This window comes from Plectropomus leopardus, chromosome 13, assembly GCF_026936395.1.
Source record: "Plectropomus leopardus strain MGB_pleo_1.0 chromosome 13, ASM2693639v1, whole genome shotgun sequence".
Lineage (NCBI taxonomy): Eukaryota > Metazoa > Chordata > Actinopteri > Perciformes > Serranidae > Plectropomus > Plectropomus leopardus.
The window spans coordinates 14257473-14278184 of NC_142188.1; the positions used below are offsets into that span (position 1 = coordinate 14257473).

Genomic DNA, 20712 nt, shown 5'->3' on the forward strand with positions numbered 1-20712 from the left:
TTAACATACTGTGAAACCGTTGAGCCTTTTGTATTCTCTCTCTTGCACCATCCTTGAGTCATAAGATATACAACACCGAGGGGATCCTGGGTCCCATTGTTATAGAGTACAGCAATTGTACAGCAAAAGATGTTTTGGCCAGAGTGCTGGAAAATCTCGATGTTTGTTTGGAAGTGTAATTCATGACTTAATTATTTCCGTGCCTCCACTTTGTTGGGTTTTCTCTAACACAATGCTGCATAAATCTCAACAAATGAGCTGCAGTTGCTTCACTACTTGTCAGGGCTAATAGAGCTCTACTGCTCTGAGATCAAAATGTCTTCTCCACTATTATTAAAAATACTTGAAGAATGAGACGATGGCTTGATAGCTGTATCTGACAGGGATATCAAAATGACTGCAATATTGGACGCCGTCTTCAGCTTCACATGTGTCAGAATTATATTCTGGCAACCCAAACTCTATAAAGGTGTGTTTCTTATCAGGGATTTGGAGCCCTCGCTGACTCCAGTAAGCTTAAACATAACATCAACACTTGTCTACTGTACTGTAACTTATCTGCAATCCACAAGGATAAGCAGACATTACATGAAATAGCATTATTCATGTCAGATCTTGCTTAAATTACTGATAAGCATCATTTAAAGTACATGACTCGTGAAATATTTTCATGTTTTATTCCTTACTGCTAATAGAAACACATGCCTCTTTCATGAGCTCACTCCTTGGAGGTCATATCACTTAATATCGCGCTGCATCTCTACTGTACAGAGAATTACTGTACACAACATCACTTCAGTGGTTGTGGTCTGCTCTCTCTTGGCACTCCTCCTTGCTGTTTACTCAGATCTGAATCTACACTCTGTTCAAGCGTGCTTATGATGGCAGGCACACAGAGAGAGGTGTTCAAACCAGCCAGGCGGCAGCCGGTAGCGTGGGCCGGCAGTGGTGAAGTTGGGGCGAGTTTGCTCCATTTTGTCACAGATCAAAAGACTGAGGATTGAGGGCAGAGGTGGTGTCTGTGTGTGGGTTTATAACAGAGTGTGTGAGGTTGTGTTTGTGTGTGGGTGGGCATAGGCAGTGACTTACCTTCTCCAGCTTTAGAGGCACCCAGCTCCAAGTCATCCCGTGTGCCACTGTGGGAGTTGAGATAGGTGGCAGGGACCCAACCCTGCTCCTCCGCGGTGCTGACGAACCACCAACCTGTGGAAACACACAGAGGCTGAAAATCACCACGACTTTGTAGAGTGTACCAGTGTAATTGGTATGGCCGTAACTGTTCCTGTATTGGTACTGAACTGTTACCAGGGTTCCTACAACTTAAGGAGGGTAAAATTAAAAACTTTTCACGGCAGAGACAAGGGTAGACCAGAACTTGGAAATATATGCCATTTGTTTGCAAGCGTTTCTTGGCTGTTTTGTCTTTCTCACTGCATGTGGGATTTCACTGCATTCACTCCTGTCATGCTGTGTTTAAAAAATATTTTGCATAAAATACAAAAAGCCTAATTTGCATTGGCTTGTAAAATATGATAAGCAATTTTCACTGAATTTGCACTTCCTGTGCAAATACAAATTCAGTGCAGGTTCCTCCTAGAAACTTTCAGCTGTACTCTATTAGCAGTGGATGAGCATGTGAGTCACATCATGGCAAGCGCAAATGAAATGCCAGAGCTGGAGGACCTGCCTATGAGTTCTGGTCAGATGCGTCAGCACCGGAGACTAAGTTGTGTATAAGACGAGGAGTGTCTGTGTTGTTCAGCTATTGTAAGGGATATGAATGAAAACTTATCCAAGATGCAAATGCACATTTCGTGGCATCAACCAAAGATGCTGATCAAAGGAAGATACATGTTCGGGTGCCTTGAACAAGATTTTACCAATCTAAACATTTATCCTAATGCACAAGACTTTTTTTAGTGTCCTATGTATTTTTGCATTTTCAATTTCATATCTTAAGGGACACCTCTCAGTTTTAAAGTCTGTTGTGAACTCTGTTGTGAACTAGCAAAGTTGCCTGTGTGCAAAATGCTACCTCAGACCCCAGCAGGTTGATTTTGCCTGTCTTTGACACTTGAACCACTGTCTGTTTAAAATAAATTAAATAAAAATGCATCCTCTTTGCATGGTACATCATTTAACTATTCTTCATTTTTTTTTATTCTTATTGATGTCTGTACTTTTAACCATCACTTTTTATTTTATCTCCAACTGTCTTTTGATTGTCTAATCTTGATGTCTTTTTGCTTTTGTGTTGCATTTTTATTGCAAAGCACTTTGCACTGCAGCCCTTGTATAAAAAAGTGCTCTACGAGTAAAGTTTATTATTATTATCATCCTCCTTTGTGCAATTGTATTTTTCTCACAGCTTTACTTGGACTGAACTGTAACTCCTAAACCGCTGTATGAACCAAAAAATGACTTTCGTGTATTGTTTCACTGCTTGTAATCCAGTACATACTGTGCAGAATGTTCAACAAATATCTCATATATAGATTTACACAGAAAAATAAGAGGATTTGTTAAATTTTTTGCAGATGAAATCTGGACCTATGATAAGATTCCCACCCCAAAGAGTCCACACACATAATAAATCTCTAAGATGACAGATGAAAATGAACACAGATAACATCTGCTGATGTGACCATGGCCTGGTTTATATCTTCCATCAAATCACTCGTATTTTGTTTTAATCACTGAGCCCTGATCTGATCAAATATCTCAAATCACAGGGATGAACTACAAATGAACATGAACACGAAGAACTTAATTGTGTTGCCAACAGAATCTATAACTACGATCAGGGCCAATAACATCAGAGCGAACGCTGCCTGGCTTCAGCTCAACTCGCTCAAGTCTTGTTCAAGCTGCGTTTCATCAGGATCACTCATGATTTCAGTGGGCAGGGCATTTCTCATGTGCTGTCTCTAGCCAAAATATCCATTTGCAGTGATGCTGCTGATTTGAGTTGGTTCCTCTGGGTATGACAGCATCGTTCTGCCAACTGTTTAAGACAAACAAGTCAGCTGGAAAGGTATGCATACAAAGTAAAAATCTGATCCCAACAAAGTGAGTGCATTACAGGAGGTCATTGTGTTTGATAAGGTGTCCTGTGCGTGGCCTTGTGGTAAATGAAAAGAACATATGTACACCAATCAGAACATTTTAACTTGTGCTTAATCACTTCCACAAGAAGTCATTCCACATTTGTGGGTGACAAAGCTGGCACAAAAATTGTCCTGTGTGGAATGCCACACATACGCTATTTGTTGTGGTAACGGGAGTACAATATGGTGGACAGCTGTCTGGACAACCCATAAAGAGGATAGGGGTGTTCCATCACACTTTCGCAGCTGGCCCGAACATCCAGTGGACATTTTCCTACAGAAATGGTGAGTTATGAGGTAATTTAGCAGCACACAATTAGCAAAAAGAAGCAGAGTGGAGTATGAAGGACAGAAACAGAAAGAAGATGTATCACTTAATTAAAGGATGAGATGATAATATGGAAATAACAGCAACAAGAGTGCAGACCCTGAAATTAGGCAATCATGATTCAGTGAAATATGTCGTAATTATCTCCTTAATTTTGCTGTCATGCATCATAATTAGCTGCAATTAAAGGTTGCTATAGATTACCAGAGGTGTTTGAGGCAGAGGCAAAGTAAGTACACAGTGTTTTATTCCATTAGGTTGCATCTGCTTTGTGTGGAGAAATTATTCAGTAAAGTCAGAGAGAATTTCATACTTAATGGATCATGGCATCTTATCTCTCAACAAAACAAACCAGAGTGGAGATACAAACCTCTGCTAACACTGAACAATTCCTCAGCCTGCTGTTATGTTCAAAGACATAACGGCTTTTACTACAATTCATTGATTTCTGCCAGAATGCCCATAGGATTTGATGTCAGGTTTCTTTCTCAGGCAGGTTCATACTACAGCTGAAGGGATACTTTGCTGATTTTAAACCAGCTTTGTATCCGCAAGATGCATCATTCTGTGATTTACCCGTGAATTTTGCTGAATCTCCAGCTGTTGCTCAAACTGCAGATTCTTCTTTCTTATTTTTGTATGCCCGCTGCCACCACACACACAAAGGGTAGAAGCAGACTGAGTGAGAGAGCCACCACTCTCCTTCACTCTCTCTCAAACTTGGACCAAACTTCGATGAAACGGTAAAACTAGACATGCCAATCAAATATAAACCAAGATTCTGTTACTTTATCATCTATTTCTCACCTTAAATGTTTGCAGAGACATATTTTAGAGCACTGTTTGGCTGTAATACAAGGTCGCCATATTGTTTTTGTACAAGCAATTTGCATTACATGACCCTCAAGTGGGAGTGTTTAGTTTGGTGGGCGTAGTGCCATCTGGTAGGCATAGTTTTCTACCTCTTGAGCAAAAGTCAATGCTTCTGCCCTTTTTCTCTGGCCATGTAGCACCAGTTTCAAAAGTATTTGCATCTTTCTACTGCATTGTCAGCTTAGTTTTATGAAAAAACAAAACAAAACCATCTAACCCAAAAACATCTTCACAGCACTGAAATACCTCTTCAAGTGTAAGTGTAAACCCATATTCTGATGACTTAAGTGAATGTATCAGTCTACCAAATGCACATATCTGGAATCTCAAGGCGCTGGAGATATCCTGCTGATGGACTTAATGACTTTCTCAGTGGAGGAAATTACAAAGAAAATGCTGCCAGGGTTTTTTTGTAACTTACACATGCAATCTCTGTGATTCATTTGACTGATGATTCATTCAACTGATGAACTTGCTCAGTTACACAACTACAAACATCATCAGCTATAAAGTCGGCCTGTTTTGCATAGAGTGGGGGTGAGTCCAGAGAGGAGGATGCTGTTATGTATGTAATGTTTAATGTGAAGCTTTGCACCAAACCTGTGGCTTAAACAAAATCAATAAATCAGACACAAACAAAATGTTCTTGATAATATTCAGGACTCAAAATAGAGACTTTTCTTTCCACAGTGGAGCTGAAAGCTTTAAGCTGAAGATTCATAATTTTAAATGAGTTAATTATACCATAACTTACCTACTTTATATCTCATTAAGTCACTGAAAACATTTGAATGAATTTGATGTGTCGTCTTTAATGCCCAGCAAAGGGCAACATCAGCTACATTAAATTAAACTGGCCATTATTAAGAAAGGTCAGCTTGGCAGAAGTAAAAAAAAAAAAAAAAAACGCGTCAGCTCAATAAAGAAAAAAACATTTGCAAATTGTTATTTTCACACCGACATGCCGGCTTGGTGGAAATGTCATTCTCACCTCAGCGGAGCGACACTTATAGCAATGTAAGCAAATATAAGATTAAGGTGTAGGAACGTACTTTAATTGAGAGCACTTGGCTGTAAGTCTGAATATACAGACGCAGCTAAGACGCAGTGCCACTTTAAAAGGCCTGAGTAAATATATGCTGTTATTAATGGCTGGGGCCGCCTCGCCTGTATTTTTCAACAATCCTCCCATATGGCAGGTGCTTAGGCTGAGTTCACTGAGCCTCAAAAGAAGCAATAAAAGTACTATTAAAAACACACACACATTACGCAAGCGCTGATTTCCCGGCCGTTGCAGGTTTATATCAGGCAGGTTGCAATTATGTGAAATTTAGAAAAAAAGACAAGAGAAACCTGCTTCAAGTCTTTCATCGCATACTCATTCAGAGTGCGACTGCAATTCAATCCTACACAAAAAAAGATCTGTAAGTGGACAGAGGCAAATAAATAACAACTTCCATGAACTCATTCACTCTAGGTTATGTTTAGGGCTTCATATTTCAACACATCTATATTGTGTTGTACCGTTTGTTGTGATAATTCTTCTGGAGTAGTTTTCCATGGGGCCTGGGAGGAGAATGTGATTGTCAATGTTTGGATAATTTCAACTTCATTTTTTACAGGTTATCATTTTTACATTTTTCATGATGACACAGACCCTCAACTGAGGTCATTACAGAAGAAACAGCTGTTTTCTGGGTCTCCTGTTGCCAAAAAGACAGCAATTTTGCAGAAAGTTAAAATTACAAGTCCAGTGAGTTAAGTGAATGAAGTTGTGTATTGTGGCCTCTGACAGGTGAAATATCAGATAATGGAAATGAAATTGAGAGATGAATGTGTTCACTCTTCCTTGTTTCCGGGTGGCAGGGATTATCTGTGCAGATGTGGGAGGAACAAAGGTGAAGGAAGCATGTCTTATGTCTGGAAATATGCATGTGGGAGTGTGTTTGTGCAAGTAGTAAGAAAGCATACAGGCATTGTAAAGCTACACCTGCATCTTTATGTCTTTTTTTTACCATCTCTTGCCTTTTTTAACAGTCTACTGTATGTCATAACCTGCTTTCCTCCATGTCTCCCTGCCTCACCATGCACATTAGGAAAAGTTATAAATCTTGGAAAGCTGCTGCAGAGCTTCAACCACAAAGGGAAAAAAAGAACACAGCCAACTGCTGACTGGCAATACACTTTGCTAAACATTATTCAATATTACGATTATAGCTACTTAGTCAACATCCTGACTAAATCAAAAAGCTTTTAAAACATTTGAGCAGAGTTTAGTTTTGTAACCCCCATGGTTTTGGGGTCGGTGGTTGCATAAGACAATAGCTAAACCCACAAACCTCTGGTGGAGATGTCATATAACACCATCACACCATAGGATCATGACCACAAACATCAACCTCAAATGTCACTGCCTCTGGAAGGAACAAACCAAATGGTTTGTCTTGACAACACTGTTGTATGCAGCTAGGAGGACATCATGAAAAAAACTGATGTTTTATGCAGTGCCGAGGGCGAGCTGTAACTATGTTTATGCCTCGGCGGCCTGCTGTGAGCTGCAAAACTCTGGTCGTATGAAGTTAAGTGCCTTCTTGATTCCAATTATTTCTGTAATAAAAGAAAAGAAAATGATGATGTCAGCCTAATTTAGACAGCATGAAACAAAAGATTAAAAAAAAAGACATTTTTGTGAAAATGTAATTATTCGCTTTCTGGCAGAGGTAGATGAATTTGAGGTTTAATTACATATAAGCTGATCGCCAAAGTGTAAGGGAGCCCCGGGCTCTCACCTGCAAAATGTCGCTCAAATTGACATGTACTAGCTTTGAAATGACCACAAAGTGATGCAAAGAAACTGCAAAGAGACACAACATAACCCAAAAAAGGCAAAACAACTAAGAACACAAAATGATTAAAAAACACACTTGATTACCTCAAAGAGACAAAAAACAATTACAAAGAGATACTAGAAGATGCATTATGACTATAAAGAGATGCAAAACAATGACACTAAAAGAGGCTACACAACTTTAAAGGGCCCTGCTGTCTAAAAATCCTAAGGCTACAGCCATCAGCTGGTCAGTTTAGCCTGGAACAAAAAGAGCTGGCCTGGCTCTGTTGCTGACAAAATCTGCCTACCAGCTCCTCTGAGGCTCATGTTATATCTCGTAACTTCTTGGAATCCCTTATGGTTGCCTGGCAACCGAGTGAAAACCTTCAGGGCTGTAAAATGAAGCCAACACGGTACCAAAAACTGCAGTTCCCCAAACGACCACTCGAGGCTGTCTACAGCCTGGTACAAAAACAATTTTGGTCTCTTTAGCCAATTTTAACAGTCTGTGCAGGGGGTGGATTTTTGTACAACTCATTCGTGTAAATCTTATTAAGCCTTAAAGTTATGCATAATTAAGGATGAGCCCTTTGAGTAACAGACTGTTTGTTGATAGTGTACTGTCACATTGAGCCCTCACCCCTCCACAGTATCAGCTTCTCATGCAAGAATAGTCATTTCTGGCTCCAAAAACACAGGATGCCTATGGCCGATATACCGAACTAGAGGCTTTGAAATGGTACTTCACAAACCAACTGGGGATGTCACGGTAGCTACATCCATTACTTTTACGGTCTATGCTGGCATCTGGTCCCAGACGAGAAATACATCAGCACATTGTCATTTTAAAACTTTGGTTATGATACTGACTAAACTGACAACATGTTAATATGTGAGCATTGAAGGTGCTGATAGACTACTGATTTTGTTACTGCAGGACAGAGCCAGGCTAGCTGTTACCTATTGTTTCCATTCTAAGCTACCAGACTGCTAAACAGACAGATATAAGAGTGGTATCCACCTTTGCATCTAACTCTCTAACACTAGGTGAATCAGCATTATTCCAAAAATGTCAAATCTTCTTTTAATATTTCAAAAAGTTACTGACTGTATAAGAAATAATTGTTGGTTATGTAAGTTGAAAGTTTTGCAGCAATTTGACAATGCCAGATGGAAAAAATGCTGCTAAGATAGATATTTCTGCAGTGAGAAAGTAAGACTTTTATGGACATGTCCTCTCACTTTACTTATATTCTACTCCTGAAAGTGCAGATACAGTGTACAGACATAATGAAAGAGAGCAGCATTTCTGAGTGCTATTTGTCTCTCGTACAGTATCTGCCATCTGGAAACTCTATCAGCTTTAAGACCCAGGCTTCATTTTTACTGTAATCAACAACAGATTCTCAGCTGCAACAAGAAACTAGATTTATGCCATTTTGGGTTTTTCCTAAGGTGACTGGATGACCTATAAAACAAAACCGCAATCTACGTATACAATCAATCACCTAAGAAATGACATGCATAACACAGCGTGACATTGCAATGCTCCTTAATGTCCTACTCATCCCTGAACATTTATCACTGAGACAAATAGACCTCAAACTGTGCTGAGAGTTTTTTTGGGAGTAACTCTGTAATACTCACAAAAGATTTCTACACATCCAGCATGAATATGAGAACCACAGATTCAGCAGGCTTTTTTTTCACGACCTGAAATGATGAGGAATGCAGTGGCTCAGCAGTCCTGCAGATATCTGACACCACTGTTGAGTAGAGTAGGAGAAAACCCCATTCATTTCCAGCTTCTGTATTCATTAACAGTGGATTCAGTATCAAAGCACAAGGGGGAAGGAATCCAGCCCAGTACACACACATTTCCAGTTTTCATAAAACACTGGGTTTCAATTACCTGAGTGTCTCTGGTATGAGGAGGGGGAGGTGAAAATGCACAACAAGACTTTCAAGAGCTGATGTTGACCTAAGGAACAACCTTCTCTCCCTCCATGCCTCTGAAAGGATCCCCTCATGCTCTGAACTGAGCTATAGCCCCCAGGTTGTGCGTTCTCCAGTCTCTGCTGATTTGGAGACACAGTAGTCCTTGAGTGTGTGTAAGACCACCCCTTAAAATGCTGGTTTAACTCAATGGTCAATTCTTGAGTGAGACAGAGAGGCACTTTTTTGGCTCCACAGACTGATTTCTGTACGCTATTATTACCACAATTTGTGCTCTTAAATTATCGCTTCTGTTCTTTATCTCCTCTGCTTCTGTGACAAGATGCAAGAAAAAGAAAAAGCAGCAGAAGCCTACAGTACTGTGCAAAAGTTGTACGCCACCATAGATTTGTTGTTTTAGCAGTCATAATGGCAACTTCAGACTTAAGTCAATATTTAGTGTGAAACATGGAATCGCATAACAAAAGGAAGCTCAAACAATCAATATTAAGCTTTGGTTGTTTGTAGGAGAGGTCACACTAAATACTTGCAACTTTAGCCTGTTGAAGTTGTTTTATTCTGAACTATTGTATACATATTTCTTATATGTTCTGGTTGTATTTATTAAAGAGACTGTTGAGAAATAAATATGTATGATCTTCATAACTTTGCTAAAACAACAAACTTTAAAGTGGCCCAAGACTTTTGCACAGTACTGTTTGTTGAGAAGTTACAAACCTGTCATTTGAGTTTCCATATCTAAAAATACAGGATAAGGTTAATTTCTTGAGACAGTCATTAGTACTTCCTTTGGTAAACTGAAAGAATGTGGTAGATGGGGATTACTATGAGTGGATAATGTGTCTTCCATCTGCTGCTGCAAATTCTGCTTAAGAAAAAAAGACATTTAACACTTGGCAGGTTTTCTGTATCATGTCGTTGGTGGTTCACTGACAAGAATTATAGGGTTTTTCCTCCTTTATACAAGGAAACATGTTCTTGCTGAAACTGCACATACCAAACTGGGAAACTGAGGGTTTTGAGCACTAGCAGCACTAGAGGCTCAATGCTGACCTTGCCTTTAATCCTCCTGCAGATCAGAGATGGAAAATTTGGAAAGGCTAGTAAACGTGCAGCTGTCACACTTGAAAGATCCGATTATGCTAATGCTCGCTCTCTCATTAACTGAGTATGAAGATGGCACACGTTTTGGTGCTATTATTTAGGTACAGAAGAGAGTCCGCTGTAATTCTAATGAATATGACTCTGTGCAGGTTGAATTTGAGGACCTATAGAAGCGTGCCCTGAGTGAAACAAGAAATACTTAGGGCTTTAAGGAGATACGTAGTTTACCTTTACCAAAGTCATGTCCACCCGTGTTAGTGTTTGTCTGTGCATGATAACTCAAACAAGATTCTGCACACATTCCAGCAGCTCTGTACGGCTGTACAGCAACCTCCGGAGCTGAAATATGACTCAAGTTCTTAAGAAAATCTGCATATCCTTAAATGGCCACTTGAGACAGGATCCAAAAGCGAGTCAGTCCTCAAAGACCCTAACTTTTGTTTTAGCCCTCAGCAAACTTGTATGGGGATTAAATAATGGATGACAAGTCATTTCATGGTGACAGACCTGGGAGTGTTACTTCTCTTGGCCACTACATCATATGGTTTCAAAGCCCAGCACTGCTTCTGGGGACTTTTTCAAAACAGGAGTCCACAAACCAATGGGTGACGCCACAGTGGCTGCTTCAGTTATTTTAATACAGTTTGTGACTTTAAGATAGCAGTATTTGAGCTAGCGGCTAGAATCGCTAAAAACAATTAAAACAAATAGAAAAAACTTACTATAAAAAAATAGATTTAACAAATTATCTGCGGTTATCTGGATCTGGATTTTTTCGCCATGACACAAATACTATAAAGAATAATAAATAATCCTTAAAGGAGTAACAGTAAATTTGCACTTTTGGATTAAACTCAAAAAGAATATGACTCTCTCAACATCGAGCTCCTGCTGAATTTGAGCCTTCAGTTCATCTTGTTTCCAGCCTGAGGAAGAAGAGAGGAGACGTCATTGTATTGGTCTATTTTTCCATGTTAAGGTAAAGAAGACATCCTGCACATCTATCATGGCACGCTGAGGGCCAAACCTGCTTAATCTGTCAGGATTTGACTCCAGCAGTGTCTTTGGGCTTTCAGCCAGGTGGGCAAACATCACCTGCAGGACACCGCTGTTACCTTCCCTCTTCTCTATGACTCCCATTCATCAAACATAAAATCATTAGTGTTTATGAGGACAAAAAGGGCATTTTTGTACAGATAAGATTACTGTGACCCTTCAGGCTCTTCCTGAAATTTCACTTACTCCACCCTGCTTAAAGAAGGGTGGATACAATACATACTGTATATGGATGGTGCCAGGGGGTCTTGGGGGAGCAGGAGGGACTGACGGATGTGAGCTGGCCTCTCCAAAACAGACAGGCATTCCTGGAGTTCATTTGGCAGACTGTAATTCATAGAGGCTGATGTAGACTTGGACTGGAGACAAGTAAAACTCTCACTGGTCCACAGAGAGAGATTTTCTACACAAGACTGGGCACAACATGCCTAACGCTGCCCTTGAGGTGTAGGCGAACCAGCTGCAATAAGTACAATATTTCCAGAAGCGACTGCAAATTATTTTGCTCCTTTCCAACATGCATTTGCATTAAAGGGCAAAGTTTAAACTGCTGAATACAGAGCATCTGAACTGACCAACAGGGCTGCTAGCTTAGCTTTGGTTAACATCTCTCCAATATAGTGTAAACTGAGGAGGCATCCTGGAGGATCCATTAAGCCATTATAATGAACCAACCTCTCTGAACCACTAACTTTGGCAGGAAATGGCTTTTTCCATTTTCTCCCTGAGTTTCTCCCTGCACTACTCTCTCCTCCTGAGCCAGCATCTCCGCCTGGCAAACTCTCATAAAAGAGACAAATAAAATTGCTGCAGAGGGAAGGACAGAATTGATTATGAAAAATTTAGTTTTTGACAATAGTAACTTCGATAATATTTTGCTCATTTACATAAAGCCATGTATATATTTTTTTATCAGTCTTAACTAGTTGCTCCTGCGCTTTAAGAGTATTATTCCTGAAAAACTGAATTTCACAACAAGCAGTGATTGAACCTTTGGACTTACTGCACCTTCTTCAAACCAAACAGAAATCGATACAAAATACTGTACCAACTGACACAAATGCCAAGACACAAACTGTATCGTCAAGCCACTGCAATGGAAAATACTGCCTTGACTGGGACAGCAGGCTGGAAAAGTGGAGAAAGCCGAGCTCTCTTATAGTTCTGACCTAGATTCGCTGCCCTGTCAAAGGCATATATTATCTAATCCAAGGTAAGGAATTGTCGATAACTGCACTGGGCAGCAGTCATAGTGAAAGTCTATGTACAGTAGCTTTTACAGCAGGACTTCTGTTGAAGGATTGGGGTGAACGGCAAAAATAACAGAGCTGTAGCTTTCCATTTGTACTGTAGATTTGTCACCTTTGTTTAAAACAAAATCTCATTCAAAACCAGCCAGACACACTGCTGATTCAAAAGAAGATGGCAGCATAGAGAGATTTTCCACTCACTGCATGCAGGGGAAACCATACAGGTTTAAATGTGATTTAAAGGAAAATATGTGTCTATAGCTGTAGGCTCAATAAAAATATATACAAGCTTTTATCATTACGAATGCAACAGACACCTTTTAGTACCTCTAATGCGGCATATTCACTACTAAGCTCTGTAATACACAGATCAATATGTCAGAAACCATTAAGGGGTTTTATACTTATCCTGGTAGGGGCTGGGTGCTAAATCAAATGAAATCTTCTCAGCACACACCTGGTCTTGTTAGTATTGGCAAATGGATATGGAGTGATGTCACCCAGCCAAATGGAACAAATTTAGACGACATCTATTGCACGAGGTGTTGGGATTTCATTTAAATGCTAGCTGTGCTGCTGGAAACAGTCTCCATAGCAAGATGCAGGGGGGGTAGTATTTGCTTCAGATCTCTGTGAAAGTGACCGTCAGTATGTAATAAAGCTGTCAAATAGCTTTAGGATGTGTTTTAAGGAGCCTGGAGTCTACTGTTTTGCTTTCTAGAAACTCATGACAAATCCAAACCAGAGGTGAATGAATGAGTTGAAGTGAAAACGGTAACAAAATACAGCCTCTGCAGAAGAGGAGAGGATGAAACAAAGTAATAATAACATGGAAACTAAGCTACGGTAATAACACCTGGAAGCCTGGAAATCATAAATCTGCATTGAGACCATTGAAGTGCATGAGTTTCACATTCTGCATGGATCATCAACACACACATCAACCAGTATAACTTTGCACAGTGGTCAGCTGAAATACAAAAGTAAAGGGGGCCTCTCCTTAAAAGCACAGGACCATGCAGTTCAACTTCATGGAGGAAAGCTCTCATATAAGGCCCCCCGATAAAAGGACTTCAAGGTGTTGGAATATCCGCCTCGCTGTGGCTCCCCATCGGGTTGAAATCCTACTGGAGCGGGGAGTGAAAACAAATACATGAACCCGAAGGCAGGACACGTGACACTTCAAAGTGGTCCCACTTTGCAGACCCTTTTCCTGAGGCCAGTGTGGCATGGCGTTTCACTCACACCCATCATGAAACCCAAGTCCAATTGCCTTCCTGGTCACTGTTTCCTGTCCCAATCCTCCCACAGAAGAACACATGAGTCCCATTACGGTTTTACTGTCTCAGCACACCATTAAAGCTGAACGTCAGACCCTGTTACTGGGCCTATACCTCTACAGTCATTCTTGGGCTTCATATGGCAAGGTCTAGGGCTGTACCAAACTTAGAATCATGCCAGTTGAATCAGATTTGGCTGTTCAATACCAATATTCAACAATTCAGGGGCTTTTTCATATAAAGCAGCATTCATGTAATATAGTAAACAAGCTAATGGTGCTAACAGCACTAGCAATGCATCGCAAATGAGCAACATGGTTTGTCAACACTAGATATTAAACAATAGCCAGACACTGTCATATCAACTTATGTGAGCTATATATTTAGCACTTCTTCACCTTGCAGCGCAGTCTCTCTCTGTGTGCCCCTGCCTGCATGTCTGCAGCTCCTCTGTATCAGAACATGAAAGTCAAGTGCACTCACTCCGCAGCAAAATCTGGGGACCAAAACCTCCCCAGAAGTACACTATTCAGCACATTGACATGAGAAAAAAACAAAAACAAAAACAAAACACTGCTGGGCTTCAAGCAATTTCAGTCAACCAAGGGGTCTCTGACTGATGATTCGAACCGCTGACTTTCAAGTGGAAGCCCTAGCAAATTCCCTTAAAAATTAAAGTGATTTGGGCAGGTAGCCTAGCAAATAGAATTTAACAGCAGTAGTTTTTCTGGTGTTCTTTTGTCAAAAAATCTACAAAACTGTATCACCAGTTTTCATTTTACTCTATTTCTAACATAAATATTAAAAATTGCATTTCAGCTCATTCATATACATTTACTAAAAAAACAAACAAACAAAAACTTCAACCAACAATCCTTTACGTCAGCATGCTTCTGACTCATTAAACATTAAACATTGTCAAACTGGGTCAAATATATCCTAAAACATGATCTTGGCCCTGTTTGCTAACTATTTCCAGAGGTTAAACAGCTGACTCAGGACTCTCTGCAGCTGGCATTTGTAAATCCGGCATGTCTTGCTGGCTTTCCATTTAAGTGAGGTGGAATAATTAATACGAGTCTGGAAGACATTCCTCTTGCTAGAGGCAACATTCTGGCCCCCGGCCTAAACCAACAGTGGGAAAAAACAGGGCTGACTGCGGGCCAAAGTGAGCCTCCAGATGGGGCTAACTAACAGTTAGCTGTGGACAAAGGAGGTGAGAGGGCTGAGTGAGGGAAAAGAGGACTGGATCACAAAAGAGTCTGACATACACACAACATGCACGCTGCCCTTTTCTGCTCAACACGTCTTTGTTGTGCTTCTGTTTGGATTACTCACCACTCTCGCTCTTCTCAATGACGTCGACCACCTCGCCCGCTTGAAGGCTGATTTCTGCAGGCTCTTGTTTCTCGTAACTGGCCACCACCACATACTGTTCCAGGAGCATGGGATCCGAAGCATCCACACCTGGGGTTGATGGGAAAAAACATGCTGTCAGCCAGCTGCCAGCCATAGGTCCACGAGAACGACTGCTGGGCACCCGTTGTGCCATAGGCCACTTTGTCTGTAGAGCTCAGCCAATCACAATATTCACAGGGCTCAGTGCATCTTCCTGAGAGTCTGGCCATAGAGCTGCATCCCCCTCCAGCCCAACAACAAGGGCAACGGAGATGCTGAAAGTCTAGGAAAAGAATCCCCCTCCAAAAAGTGAAGGATCATGCAGTCAAGTGCAGAAAATCCATTCTACTGAAGGGGCCTCATCCTGATATCCTTATTGTCTGACAAAGCCGGGTCAGTACATGCAGGTAGGCACATTAACACAGAGGAAAGAGGAGCCACAGTGAGAGAGCTGAAGGAGCTGTAGTATTGATAGAAAAGTGAGCTAAAGCCAGCTGAGGACAGGACAGTAGAGTGGGAGAAAGAAATGGTTTCCCTTGGAAAATAAACCATCTGCTAAAAAGCCTCCTTCTCCTCAGTTGGGGCTGGAACTGGAGGAAGAGTAGGGGGTTGTGTACGCCAATCATAAGAGTCGGCACTAGAGGCCTTAAATAGAACCAGATGAAGGGGCTGGAGCTGTGCTCAGAGGGATGGCCCTCTGTCTCCATGAAACACTAGAGCTCTGACTACAGCGTGCAGCGCAGCCAATGGAAATCTTCCTTTCTGTACTTCACTGAGTTAACCATGTAAACACCAGCAGTGACTTGGTTTTTTCATGGTTTGTGCCTGCTTTCAAAACTTGGTCACCATTCACAAGTCTGGTCACTCTTACTTACTACAGGAATGCCCTCTTTAAGACAGAAACATATGGTGTCCTTTGTGAACATTTTCTTTTATACTGTATTATGACGGCTTGAGAGACTTGAAGCTCTATAAAATGGCTTGTTTAAACCCTGACATTTTCTGGTGCTCAGATGATCAAAAACTAGAGTGGTTGTTTAATTGTGATGCAATAAATTATGCCAATTTTGTTGCAAAATTCTGTAAAAGAAGGCAAGAAACTGGATTGATATGTTTTCTTGCTAAGTGTTCAAACAAAACCTGACCATATTGGTTGGATTTCTTTAAAAAAAAAAAAAAAAGGGTTAAAAAAGTCACCAGCTACTTGGCAAGAGAAGTCCCGAAAATTGCAAGAAATTAGGAAAATCTGACAGAGCGTGAACTGAAAAAAGAGAAAGAAAGGGACAGAGCAAGAGAGAGAAAATTGTTCGAAAATACATTTTTAAAAAGGGAAACATGTCCAGGAAACTAACTAACAATATATATTTAAAATTATTTCCACTTTACAGTCAATTTTTAAAAAAACTTTTTTCTTCTCTAGTTTTGCTTTTCAGGTAATTTTCTTGCAACCTTTCACCTCATTTCAGGTAATTTCTTGTTAACTGGCTCATTGCCTTCCTTTCACATTTTTCAAAGAAATTAAGCAGATTTGCTCAGGTGTCATGGGGTTAATTATTTCCTGTTTCGTTTTTTCAAAGCGACACAGTAAATTTCTCTGAGTGATCTATGAACTCTGTCTTCCACAATGATGATTTGATTATTTCTAATTATTATTTTCTTTTTATTAAAATATTGTCGCTTTGCTCCATTAACATTTTTTTTCTTCTTAACGTTGTCTAAAAAAATATGTACACTAAACTCTGGTCCTGGCTTATTTTGACTTTATGGTGTCTTGTAAGCCCATGTGGGCTTGGCATAACTGTTTGCATAACACAATAATAATAATGATAATAATAATAATAATAGAAATATTCATTCATTCATTCATTCAAAAGTATATAATGCCTGATATACTGCAAACATCTACAACATTTTTTCACCTACATGAGTACAGTTGCATCAACTGAGCATGGCTGAAGCCTTAATCACGAGGAATCCTTAAAACAAGCATAGCTGAATGAACTTAAGCAGATCTAACAAGCGTCAGCTGGAATCCAGACACAACCACAGCTGACATTCAGTTCACACATTAACAAGAGCTCCAAGTGACCACTGAGTTCAAAGCTCCAGACAGATGGGAGCTCCTGTCTGCACACTTCAGATCTGTTTACACTAATAACACTGCTATAACAAATACACAATGTACTTTTAAAGTGTGTTTGAATATCAATAAAGGATCTAAAAACACATTACACAATCTTTTTTATGGTCTCATGCTGTTTTTACTAACTGCTGTCAGTCACTGTTGTGTAAAATCAAATATGTGGGCTCCTGACTCACATGATCAATAAATGTTTCCAGCAAAATACTGTCAAAAGAGGAACAGAAAAGCCACCTCTTTTAAGTTTTTCTGGAAATAGAACCACTGTTTTATCCCCAAGGATGGAAAATAAGATCATTTCAGTTAAACAGATGGACGGGTTGAGGCTTAGATAAGGAATGATTGAGACAACATGGATTAAGCTGTCATTTCTCCTAAGAGCAGACCTGGCGACAGTCCTTCAGACTAAAGATGAACATTTCTGTCTCTGGATAATATTTTGCAGTCAATTCGGGAACAAAATTCAAATGTCAAGGAGCTCATAACTTACCAAGATGAACTCAGCACCATTAACATCTCAAATGCTAAAACTGCCAAAGAGTCTGACACTGGATTACTGTGGTTGGCCTGTGGTTTATGGAGCTTCACGTTATTTGTGCAAGATGTTTTGTCAAACCACAACATTGGGTGCAGAAAAAACTGTAGAGATCATATTATTTAATTCTGGGTAGTGCCTTCTTGTTCGTCATAGTATAATATGACAGTAATTACTTTAGTCACAGCAAACAGAGATATTTGTTTTGACACTATTCGTGGAAACATGCAGTTGAGTGGTTTGTTTTAACTCACAGATCATTTAATGCTGATCAATAATAATCACGGCTCAGCAGGGACATAAGAGGACTGACTCAAACATGTTTTGCTCTATTACATAATTTTTACCAGTAATGAAAGTTATAATTTAAAGTCACTGTCAGTACTCTCAACCAGTTTGATATTAAGCCAAACACCTGTCTGGACCAGTGTACCGACTTTTACCACATGGCGTCACACTTGACTTAGCAGTCGCTCCTGAGTGGAAAACAATAACACCGTGTCTTAACAGCAAGCAAGCATCCGACTATGACATTGCATCACGAAAGATCAGAGCTCTCGGTCCACATTTAATTCTTTAAATATGTACTTCTGTTACATCATGTAAACAAACCATATACCTATCAGCTGTGCGCTCAAGATCACACTGAAGGCTTGAACACTAACGCCCTAAAAAATGGGTGAAAAGTTCACTCGTTGTCTCCCTATGGTGATTTTTTTCTAAACAGAAAACACATATTTTATATTTTGATGTTTATTGGAAATGAGATGCAATATAGTCAACAGCGAGTAGGTTGTTAATAGCAATGGTCATTTACCTGAAATTTGTCAGTCTCAGTCCAGCCATCTGCCACCTTATTTATTTATTTATTTATTTGTAATGAAATACGGAGGTATTGTGTAGCTAATTTCTCACTCCAAGTTCATTAATCTTTGGACACTTTCAAAGCAAGCAACAGGTATAAACAGAAACACGTGGCCAGTTAGGACACCTCTTTCGTCGACTTCAAATCAAATATGTTGCCACACTGGCACAGTTTCGGTTTATTTGAGACACTAACTCCGCCATGTCTTGTCACCCCAAAAAACACATGAACTTTCTAATACACAAACATAAAACTGTTTTAGCTCACACACTGGACCAGACTAAGTCACTCATGTCACTTTCATTCTGAAGAAAACTCTTTTAATGTTCATGCTTTCTAATATACTGAATTTTAAAAGGCATTTTCAGACATCACACATTTTGTATGCAGTATGGGAATATGAACATGTGTAAATCAATTTCCCAGCCATCACCTTTGGTCTTGGCATGTCTCAATTTACAGATGTATCATTAAGAAGCACCTTTACTGCAGGCAATCCTAATTAGCTACTCTTTACTTTTTCATGATCAGCAATTTTCCCTCAACTCAAACCGCATACCTGTGGATTTATTCTGCTTCTTTGCTTACTTCAGACTAAATCTTACCTTAACATAAAATAAAGACCTGCTGGGAACCCAGTGTCAAACACATTTGTTATTCTGGACATTGTCTACACTTCTTCACAATATAATTTCAAGACAGATGTACATAAAACTCAGTGGGTCATGATCTCATAAAACCATACTCTATGTACAATAATATGAATTGAGGTTTCTACAACACAAAATTAACTACTGCTGTGAGTGAACCGTAAATCTCAGACCTGAGGTGACTAAAGACTTTGTCAGCAAAGTCAATAGGCCTTAAAAACAAAAGCTAATATTTCAGCTTCATTCAGGAAATGAAATGTTTTCCAACAGCAGGAAGACAGAGCCAGAACAAGGAAAACATGAGTGAAGAAATTGAGGGGAAACAGTCTTGGACAGAATAGGTCTAATTTCACATGAACTGTGTGAAGAGAGATGTAAAATAAATAGTATAAATTGAGCTACATAAATTACTGTGTACATATCAAGGTCACAATGAAATGCATCAACCTAGTGAAGTTATGGAACTTCAATCAGTCACTACCTGAAAAAAAGGTGATTTCATTATGTTTTATAGAGAGACGAAGTCGCTACCTTTCCAGTGTCTCCTGTGGAATCTTATTTTGGAAAAAAATATGTAAGGTGGCAAATGTCCTGTATGAGATTGTTCCATGAATCACACATACTGTTTTTTAAATTTAAAAGCTGTACGTTTGTCATTGTATCATTTAGGTTTGTATGAAACCACTCAGTGAACTACATTTCTTGTCTCCAACAATATACGTCAACAGCACCTACATAGCCTTTTCCTTGACACATATTCACTTTGTTCTTCTAGAACAAAGGAACAATATTACCTGATGTGTTTTATCCAGCAACTTCTGGTCTTTTAATCAGCTGGAGTATGAAAAAACGAGCAAGATCAGTTTCTTGATTTAGTAAATCAGTACAAAACACATGCATTGCAGCTTTAGCCGAAAGAGAAGAGTATGTTGTCATTTACATGTCCTTAGGGTGTGAAGTATTTTACAACAAACTGTGACTTTCTTGACTTGAAAAATTATGTTTTAAATGGACAAGCATCACGTGTGTAATTCGACACACTTCAAACTGGATCAAAAAATTATTTTTCTCTCCTTACTGGACTATTTAATTCATAATTTTTTTCCAAAACTTAAGTCTCATGGTGGTCCACCAGAAGGGTATGAACTTCCCCTCTCTATGGAGAAATGATTTCCAACCAAGAGTTCTTTTACAATTGCCAGGGTTCAGTGTGAAAAGACTGTGAGTAGCCCAACTGATTTGAAAAAGCATGAATAGCTTTTTCATTAAAAAGAAATACAGTAAATATCCACATACAAAGTCTGCAAAAAAGGAGAGTGAACACAGAAGAAAAAACTATT

At 39.6% G+C, this 20712-nt stretch overlaps 1 protein-coding gene across 4 annotated transcripts in view; it reads right to left on the reverse strand.

Moving 5' to 3' along the window:
* The window catches only part of LOC121954827 (SH3 and PX domain-containing protein 2A-like), a 66715-nt gene that overhangs the window by 11306 nt on the left and 34697 nt on the right, over positions 1-20712 (reverse strand). For all 4 annotated transcript variants that reach the window (XM_088086228.1, XM_042502539.2, XM_042502537.2 and 1 more), the window contains exons 7-8: positions 15123-15251; positions 1090-1203 (exon numbers count right to left, since the gene is read on the reverse strand). In XM_088086228.1, coding sequence (XP_087942354.1) covers positions 1090-1203; positions 15123-15251 — 243 coding nt within the window. The remainder of the gene's footprint in view (positions 1-1089; positions 1204-15122; positions 15252-20712) is intronic.